General features: G+C 48.3%; 1 protein-coding gene across 1 annotated transcript; it reads left to right on the top strand.

The window, feature by feature from the left end:
• The first annotated feature begins 3,353 nt into the window (after positions 1-3,353).
• Positions 3,354-9,840, top strand: Il24 (interleukin 24). Its single transcript, XM_031340455.1, has 7 exons — positions 3,354-3,396; positions 4,686-4,745; positions 6,504-6,694; positions 7,426-7,488; positions 8,295-8,453; positions 8,875-8,949; positions 9,757-9,840. Exons 1-7 carry the CDS (start codon positions 3,354-3,356, stop codon positions 9,838-9,840), a joined length of 675 nt encoding a protein of 224 aa, XP_031196315.1.
• Positions 9,841-9,891: the final 51 nt, after the last annotated feature.

Here is a 9,891-nt window from a genome sequence, read left to right as displayed (position 1 = left end):
TCCTCCTTTCTTTTCTCCCTCCCTCCTCTTCCCCTCCCTCCATTCCTATTCCTATTCTTTAGAAAAAGGAAGCTTGGGGGTGACCCCTGTGGTCACCTGCCACCATGTAGGCTTTGATCACTTTAAATTGTACTTAGAGTTGTGCAACCATCATTGTACTCTGACTTTAGGAAGTAAGAAGCTTGCTCCTTAGCATTCATTTACATTCCCTGTACCCACTCTATCCTAATCTCCAGCCCTGGGCAACGGGTCTGTTCTCTGCCCCCATAGACTTACCTTTCCTGAGTACTTCACACAAGGGTTACCGTAGTAACCCTAGCATTTGGGAATCTGATGTAGAAACCTTCAGAGTTTAAGGCCAGTCTGGGAATCTTAGTGAAACTTTATTTAGGAAGAGAGGAGAGGAGAGCAGAGGAGAGGAGAGAAGAGGGGAGGGGAGAAGAGGAGAGAAGAGAGGAGGGCAGAGGAGAGGAGGACGAGAGGAGAGTAGGGTAGGGTAAGGTAAGGTAGTGTAGGGTCTGAGAGGGGAGGGGAGGGGACGAGAGAGGAAGAGATGGGAGATGAGAACAGAAGAGAGGTTGAACAAAAGCCCAGATGACTCGCTCTCTTGTCCTGGGTATCCCACATCTATTACCGTAAGACTTTTCCCCATCAGTGGGGAGATTAACATCCATCTCAAAGATGAAGCTCAATTCCCTGGAAGAAATAGGATGACGTGGCTTCCTCCTTTCTTTTGGCTTTCAAGAAATCCTAATTAACATGCTTATTGCTTCTCTCCTGCAGGGCGATTTTTTTTTTCTTCACCCATTGGGAAGGATTTACACGTATTGATTGCTTTTTGGAGCCGAGGCAGACTCAGATCCACAGTGGTCGAGGCTCTTCTCCTTCACTGTCGGTTTAGAGGAACTTGGAGGAGGAATGAAGCGGGAATAGACTTCTTTTCTAATAGTTTTACTTTCTATGTATGGCCAGCCTCGACGGAGCTCCTCGGGGCAGCACTAATGATGTTTCGGGTGACATCATTCTCTCTGGAAAAGGGCAGAGCCTGTGGAGTGCAGAATCTCAGCCACATTCCCAGCCTGTCCATTCCACTCCATGTGAGCAGTATCCACCAGATAGGTACATACAACAACAACAACAAAAAGTTCCCAAACATTGCCCACAGAACCCAGATGACAAAATTATCACCGAGCGTTTCTGGTTTAGTTCTTTCTCCCTCACTTGGGCCCCAAATGGTTTCCACATGGAAGACACTGGGACAAGTCCTTCAGGTGCTTTCTGTATTCACCTCTCAGAATGGAAGGAGAACCACCTCACGTAGCTCTTTTTTTGTTTGTTTGTTTTTGTTTTTTTTTTCGAGGCAGGGCAGAGTTTCTCTGTGTAGCCTTGACTGTTCTGGAACTCACTCTGTAGACCAGGCTGGCATCGAACTCAGAAATCCACCTGCCTCTGCCTCCCAAGTGCTGGGATTAAAGGCGTGCACCACCACCGCCCGGCCTATCAGGTAGCTCTTAAGATGAATGCTCTGACTCAGCAGCTTCAGGAAAGCCTTGGCCCTGTGTGGTTTGAGTCCACGGCGTTGGAGCGTGCTCGTGGATCACACTCTGGAACAAGGACTGTGGACTGCTCTGTCTCCAGAGCACCCCCGGGGACTCTGCTATGGAGATGAGGACAAAGTTGAAGGAGGATCTGAGCAGTTCACACAAGGAAGATAGCACTGCTGCCTCTGGAGCCTAGAGTCGGAATCCTGGGGTTTGGGGGTAGGGTCTGTGTTTTCTCTTCTCATCTCCCTTCACCTGATGCTCACTGTCACATTCTTCCTTCCTCAGACAGAGCCACGCCAGGATCCTGGAGCCTTCTGCCACTATCCCAGTCTGCCCAGGAACCAGCCCCGTCTGTCAGCTAGCCCTCCCAGCCCATTAGATGGCTAGAGCTGCAGCTGGCCTGGGGCTCCCTTGTCTCTTAGCTTCCTGCCCTGGCTGTCTAGTTGCTTCCACCTCCTCTTTGTCTTTTGCCTGACTTCTTAACCTGGCTTCTTCCTCTAAAGTGGAAAGCTTTAGGAATAACGTAGGGATGGGTGGAAAGGAAATTACAGCCTAGCTTTAGCTTCTGGGCTGTGTGTGTGTGTGTGTGTGTGTGTGTGTGTGTGTGTTTTATCACAACTAGGGCATAATTATTGAATTCTTTTGACAGGAGGAAGACCGGTATCCTGAAGGGGAGAAAAGGAGTGTGGCAGAGTGTCTTGCCTTTGGCAAGAGCTTGACACTCAGCATCCCTAGAAACAGGAGGAATCAAGCTCGTCCCAGCAATAGCGGAGCAGGCTGCTGGCCAAGCATAACACGTAACACATAAAAGCAGGCAGGGTGAGCCATGAAGAAAAAGATGGTGCTGTCACAGCAGAATAAGCCCCGCCCCTTGCTCTGCCAATAGTCCGTGTCATGTCCTGTCCCTTCTTCTCTGAGCTGGGTGATATTATCCCTCCTCTTGTGTTACTTAGCTCCCCATATCTTTTGCCTGAACCCAGGCCTGAGGATGCTTAGACTGTGCGGGAGGGGAATTTCTAGCGTGATGCAGCAAACCTTCTCAGAAGTGCCACAGAGCGGACGCTTTAGGCTTTCCGGGCTTTCGGGTCTCCCTCGCTGCTCTTTATCCTCTGCTGTACGCTCAAAGCAGCTGGGCCACGTGTGACCGTGTCCTACTAAAGCGTATTGGAAATCTGAACTTCACATATCTTTTCTTCAACTGTCACGAAGTATTTTTCTTCTGATTTGTCTTGCTCTTTCTTTCTTTTTCTTTTTTAAATGCAAAGCTTTTTTTTTTTTTTAAAACATAGGCTGTTTGTAGCAGTAGTAACAGGTCACACTGCCTCTTGGACCTGGCCTCAGCTTTCAGACTGCTAACGGTTGACTTCAGAATCCACTGTGTTCCTCCAGGACGTGGGCGAATACTTATGGCAAGTGCTAAATGAAGCTACCCTACCCTCCACTGCCCTCCACTGCCCGTCAGTCAGTCTGTATTGCTCTCAGGATCAATGCTCACTCCCATTTTCTCAGGACCTATGCTCACCTCCACACCTTCAGGACCAATGCTCACTTCCATGCCCTCAGGATCAATGCTCACTCCCATGTTCTCAGGACCAATGCTTACTCCCATGTTCTCAGGACCAATGCTCACTCCCATGTTCTCAGGACCAATGCTCACTCCCATGTTCTCGGGACCAATGCTCACTCCCATGCTCGAGGGACTAGTATATCCTGGGTTTCTGTGACGGGCCTGGTTGTGCACTCTCCTGCTTCTCCTGTGTTTTAAAGGCAAGCATCCTGCGAGCCCAGGTTCTGGGTGTGTCTTTGGAGATGCATGGGTCCAGCCCATGCCTGAGCACCTTGCTAGTCAGAGGTACAATCAGGTCTCTTGCCTACATAGGTGCTTCATTTTGCAGTCTAGGCCTAGACTAGCTTACCAGAGGACCGGGATCCTCCATATTCGTAGGCCTGTCCATGCACACATTATTTCTTCTTAGTGCTTAAGGAGAGATATACTTGGGGTGATGGTGACCCCAGAGACTGTGGGGGGCTGCAAGTCAGAAACTCCCTAAAATTCCTGGCCCTGAGGATCAAAGGAAGGTATTTATGGGCAGCCTTAGCCTCTGGGCTGATGCCTCATTACAAATAGAGCATAATTATTAACGATTTTGACAGTATACAGTATAATAGACTGGTATATTTGGTATAGTAATGGTATATTTACATGTTTAGAGAGTATACAAAGTACTTCTGTATTGCTTTTAATACCTTTTTTTCTAGGAAAAGTAGGTCAGACCTTTTTTTAAAATTAATTTATTTTATTTTATATATAGGAGTACACTGTAGCTGTCTTCAGACATACCAGAAGAGGGCATCAGATTTCATTACAGCTGTTTGTGAGCCACCATGTGGTTGCTGGGAATTGAACTTAGGACCTCTGGAAGAGCAGTTAGTGTTTTTAACTGCTGAACCATCTCTCCAGCCCCAGACCGTTTTTTTTTTTCCCCAGACAGAAGCTATAATTCAAATTGGTCATGAGTGACCTTGAACCCCTGATCTTTCTGCCTCTACCTCCCAAGTGCTGGGATAACAGGCACGGTGTTTTGATACTTTAAAAACACAATTTTGAGTGGGGCAGTGAGTGGCACATGCCTTTAATCCCAGCACTTGGGAGGCAGAGGCAGGCAGATTTCTGAGTTCCAGGACAGCCAGGGCTGTACAGAGAAACCCTGTCTCGAAAAACCAAAACAACAAACAACAAAACAAAACAAAACAAAACAAAAAAAACCCCAACCAATCAAAACAAAACAACAACAAAAAACCAACAAAACACAATTTTGTAGATGTAGGAACTGCAGTTCAGAGACGCCAGGTCTCATCTCGCCTGAGGGACTGATTTCTGCCCCCGCTCACGTTGTCTAAGAGCGAAAGGTGACTAGGTGATGAAGTAATTCTCTGAGGAAGCATGACCAATTTCCCCTCCTCCACATTCTTCTCCCCTGCCCCTCCCTGCCAGACCCCTTATATACTGTTCTCCCAGCCTAGCTCACCCTCACAGTCTTACTTTTGAGATCATTTCCACAGCTGAGACACGAGTTTCCTACCCGCCAGAAGACCCTCTACTAATGAATGCTGACGGACCTTGCCCAATGTTTTGAGCAGCAAGAAGAGCCGGCCACCTTCACACGGCAGCTTCCAGCATCAGTCACTTCAGGACCCAAGGTGAGTAGTGGAGCTTCCCATAGCCTTTGATCTGAAGCCTCAGGCTGGTGCCTTGATTGGGGGTGGGGGGGCTTAAGGGTGGATTGGCATCCATCAACCCTTTGAATATTTATATAAGGAAAAACTGAATGAGAAGTTGCTTACTTTCTTAACACCAAGAAGATGTGGGGTTGGATGGGATTCGGAAGGCCAGGGGATAGTAAGATCCAGGGATGAACTTCCAGAGAAGCTGGGAAGCCAACAGCTTTTGAAAGAAAAGAACCGGGAAGAATTTTGACAATAGACCCTGGTGTTGGGCACCTGTTCCCTATCCCAAGTGTTAGTAATCATTCCAAAGCCAGTTTCTCTGCCCTCTCTGCCCTCTCTCTGGGGTTGGCAGACAGCTTCTTCAGGTGTGAGGAGGTTTCGTGAATAAGTAGGCTCTTATGCGGTCGTAGAGAAAACTGGGGGAGAGGGAAGGTGTGCAGAGGAAAGAGACAAAAAAAGAAGAAAAAAAAACCCCACAAAGCGAGGTCGGCATGGAAGACAGTTCTCTGTGGTAGTCTTGAAGCTGGCAGGATGCGTTCTGCTTGAGGGCCCATCTCCCAGTCCTTCCCATTAACACTTCAGAGAAGGTTGTTGGAAGTGACTCACCTGGAGCTCATACGCTCCTCTCTGGCTTCTCTTACTGGAAAGATCAATTCTTAGAGTTAGGAGCAAGTCTGCCAACTGAGGTGGCAGAGACGAGTGCGTGACCCAGGCTTGCCTTCTGCACCTCTCCCTATGGGCCTCGGTTAACCCTGCTCCAAACAGACCTGCTTAAGTTGGCCCGGTGACTCAAAGGCAGGTCCTGGAAACCAGAGGTGCAAGTGAGCTCTTTCTCTGTCTCCCGAGTCTGGAGCTTCTTGACGTGCTCCTGGATACACTTTCCTTCCTCCCTCTTGTCCTCATTTCTGTGGGTGGTCAGGAGAAGTGTGAGAGGGAAGGACGGAGGTGCGGGTGTGTGGTGGGAGGTGGCAAAGAGGCAGTACCAGCAGCAGCTATTCAAAGACCTGTGTTCTACCCCCACAGCACCCTGTGAGGTTCACAACATTCTTGCCTGGGATCTCACTTGTCCAAGTACTTTTTCCTGATGTTCAAACAGAACATCAGGCACTCACTGAATAGCTTAGAAAGAAAAGATGTTTGTCTCACAGTTCTGAAGGTAGGCAAGTATCAGGAGTGATGTTTGGTCCTCTGGCTGGTAGTCTCAAAGCAAAGTGCATGAGACTACCATGCATAGTAGGAAGGCACAAAGCTGAGCTAAACTGGCTTTCACAAAATACCCACTCCAAAGCTATTATGTCAACTAGTAATCCACACATTCATGGGTTTGTTCAAGAGGGTAGAGATCTGGTAACCTAATCCCCTCTCAAAGGTCCTATCGCTACCTACCTCGCTGGAGAAAGGGAATCTAAATATGAGTTTTAATGGAGACACTCAAACGACAGAGTTTCTCCAGCCTCGGGCATCTTGTTTGTGTCCTCCTAAAGGTGGCCTGTACCTTGGAGAATTGTGTGTGTGTGTGTGTGTGTGTGTATGTGTGTGTGAGTGTGTGTATGTGAGTATGAGTATGTGAGTGTGAGTATTTGTGTGTATGTGTGTGTGCATGTGTGAGTGTGTGTGAATGTGTGTGTTTGTGTGTGTGTACATATGTGTGTGTGTGTGTGTGTGTGTGTGTGTGTGTGAAGTTCTGAGTCCGAGTTTGACTTTAGCGTAAAGCCTCCCTTTCCTCAGCAGGAGTACTGTCCCTTTCTTCAACACAGATGAACTTGAGACTACAGATCCTCCCCCGCCTGAGCCTAATCCTTCTTGTTTGGAACCAAGTATCAGGGCTTCAGGCTGAAAAGTTCCAATTTGGGCCTTGCCAAGTGACCGGGGTGTCTCTCTCACAACTGTGGGGGGCCTTCCGGACTGTGAAGAACACTGTGGTGAGTGCTCACCCTGATCCCTTTTGTGCTGGTTTCCCTATTGGGAGAGGGCACTTTTTCAGGATTGGGGATCCCTTTCCAGCTTGTTTAATCAGTTTCAGACATAAGAACTCTGTTGAGTTCAAGAGGATCAATTAGTCCCATGTTACACAGGAGGAAATTGAAGCTCGGTCATCAATGGGCAGCCTCCAGAAAAGGTAGCAGAGCCCAAGGGGAGGAAAGGAGCCCCGAGTGGTTTAGCTTCATCCTGGGTGAGCTCTGGCTCTAAGTTTAAGGACCACAATGAGAGGCAGGGCTTTCGAGAGTCCTCTAAGAGCAAGAGGCAGCTCCCAGGTGCAGCCACCTTGCTTCATCTGCTTCCTGTATGGACTATGGAGATGGGTCCTACTCTTCGTAGCTCTTAAAGCTGGAAAGATTATTTCCTTGGGTCACACATGATCAAAGGAAGGCCAGGTCTCTTTTCACATCTGTGACCAGGGTCTAAGAACCCCAGGGGTCCCTTTTCCTCTTTGAGATGAGCAAGCCTAATAGTTTTCTGTAGCCTGGATCTGTACCTCTCCCCAGGATCTAGCTCATTATGTCCCTTCCTGGGTTCTCCTCTGGTCCCTCCTCTGAGTCTCTGTAGTCTCACTGTGAGATGGAGTTTGACATTGGGGACAGTATATCAGCAAGACTGGCTCCTATAAAGATTCCTAACCTGGAGACATCTTTTTTTTTTTCTCTTCCCAAAGCAAACGCAAGATGACATCACAAGCGTCCAGCTGTTGAAGCCACAGGTTCTGCAGAATGTCTCGGTAATCAGACGGGAAGGAGAAGGGGATAACATCTCCAAGAGGGGTTGATGGGAGTCCTTCCCTTCTGCTCGGATCCCTATACAAGGGATGGACATGAGGCAAAGTGGTCTCTATCTGGGGTAGTTTCTCTGTGGGTATGGGGAGGGATGAAGATTGAAGTCTGTAAATATCATTTTCCACCGAGTCTGACACTTGCCAACCATCTTTCTTTTGCTTCTGGAAAATGCAGTGAGCATCTGCCGAAGTGAGCCTGCCTCTCACCTCTATCCTTTTCTCTCAGGTGTTACTATCTTCTTTCCATCTGTCTAGACAGTCTGTGAGCGAGAACAGACTGATCCCTTCCTTCCAGGTGCCAAGTTTCAGGAGCAGAAAGAGCCCGGCAGCACTTGCTGGGTTCAAAGGCACCGGGCTTCTTACGCTTCTCCTTCCAGTAAATTTCCTTCTTTCTAACTCCCAATCACAAACTCCCAAGGCAAAGTACAAACGCTTTTCAGGATCCATCCTGTTAATGAGGGCACATCCTAGAGACGATAGTAGACTATCTGCTGGGTGGTGAGCCAGCAGTCCTGGGAGCCAGGCTAGTTGGCTTGAGTTACCTTGGGTGGGGTAACTTCCTTCTGGGGTCTGGGTTCCTGCTGTGAATCGCAGGCCGCTCCTAACCACTGCCGCCATCTCTTCAGATCTATCCAGTCCCCGCCGTCATTTCCAAGGACACCCTGTCGTGTTCGTTTTGCCTTGGGTGGTACGTGGGTCTTCCCTTTAGGGCTAGGATGGACAAAGGCTTCAGCGGTTTGCTTCTTCCCCAGGGTGCTGAGAGCTGTTACCTTGCCCGCAGGCTGCTGAGGTTCTACTTGGAGACCGTTTTCAAAAACTACCACAGCAAAATAGCCAAATCCAAGGTCTGGAATTCGTTCTCCACGCTGGCCAACAACTTTAAGGCCATCGAGTCAAAACTGCAGCCCCATGTGAGTAGATCATGGGCGGAGGCTGGGGAGTGTGTGTGTGAGAGTCTGCCCCCCCCCCCCCATTTATCTAGACCTGGCTTCTTTTCCTGGGTGTCACAGGAAAAGCTTATATAGGTTCAGGTCTGTGTCTACCCTGATCAGGTAGGGAACCCTTGTGAGGTCTTCAACTTCTCTGGGCTTCAGTTTTGTCATCTATAAAATGGGGATGGGGGGTGACATTTCTACCTGTAGAGGTTGTTGTGAGGAAAGATAACAGTCCCCACACACACTGGGAATCTGCCTTGGGCTTGCTTGAGAGTGTGGGACTCCCATCAGTCCTTCCAGGATCTGAGAACCCTCCCCAGTAGCACCAGGAAGAGTGGGAGAGGCTAACCTCCACTCTGATCTAACTTTACATATTTCTTTTTTCCCTGATAAGCAGAAGGACAATGCCTTGCGTCCTATCATTGACAGTGCACGCCAGCGGTTTTCGCTCTTCCACAGAGCATTCAAACAGGTAAGGCCGAGAGCTGGGAGTCTGACAGACTCCCAGACAGACGCAGACTAGCTTGAACTGTCACAGAGGAGTACCCTAGAGGCCCAAGGCAGAACCGAATGCAGGTGCCTCCTTCTGTCTGGCCCTGGGAGGAAAATAATAAGCATCCGCTTTGCATAAGTCAACGTGGCCTTTTGTTACTGTTAGTTTTCGAGTGGAAATGCTATTCTATATTTCTTTACAAGATGATTTCATGATTGAAGAATTTCCCTAAGAGAAAGTTTTACAGGTCCCTGATATCAGAATTGAGAAAGAAGGTGGACAACCCATCTTCAAACAGATGCAACATTTCTACAATGTTCAACTGGCCCCGATAATGAAAAAGATATAGAAAATTATATTACATCTTTCTAAATTAACACACCAAAGAAAACCCAAACTTCAACCCTAGTACCCTCACCCTCAAAGAAAATATCCTTGATTTTGAGCACTTGACAGAGGAACAGATATATCAATCTATAAATACGTGGTGGGGTTTAAACTTGGGCTCATGTCAGCTCAGTGAGTTCCCCACATCTTTCCTAGGCTGCATCCAATGTTTTTATGTTCTAGGCACCATGTTCTTCTCAGGCCCTTTCTCTGCTACTCAGCAGCCTCTTTGTCCCCCCCCCCCCCCCCCCCCGGACACAGATTCACATAGTTGAGGTACAAGTGATGCCACAGGTGACTCCATTAATTTGGAGTCAGGTCTACATCAGGCAAGCCAGACTGGAAGGAAACTGTTCTCATGGTTAACATACCTGACTCCCAACTCTCCATTTGCTGCAGTTGAATACAGAAGTGGCTTTGGTGAAAGCCTTTGGGGAAGTCGACATTCTCCTGAGCTGGATGCAGCATTTCTACCATCTCTGACTGCCAATCTGGATAACGTCCTCCTTTGTTCTCCACACCATTTCAAGGCAT

Source organism: Mastomys coucha, unplaced genomic scaffold (assembly GCF_008632895.1).
Source record: "Mastomys coucha isolate ucsf_1 unplaced genomic scaffold, UCSF_Mcou_1 pScaffold1, whole genome shotgun sequence".
Taxonomy (NCBI): domain Eukaryota; kingdom Metazoa; phylum Chordata; class Mammalia; order Rodentia; family Muridae; genus Mastomys; species Mastomys coucha.
This window is presented reverse-complemented; position numbering and strand designations above follow the sequence as displayed.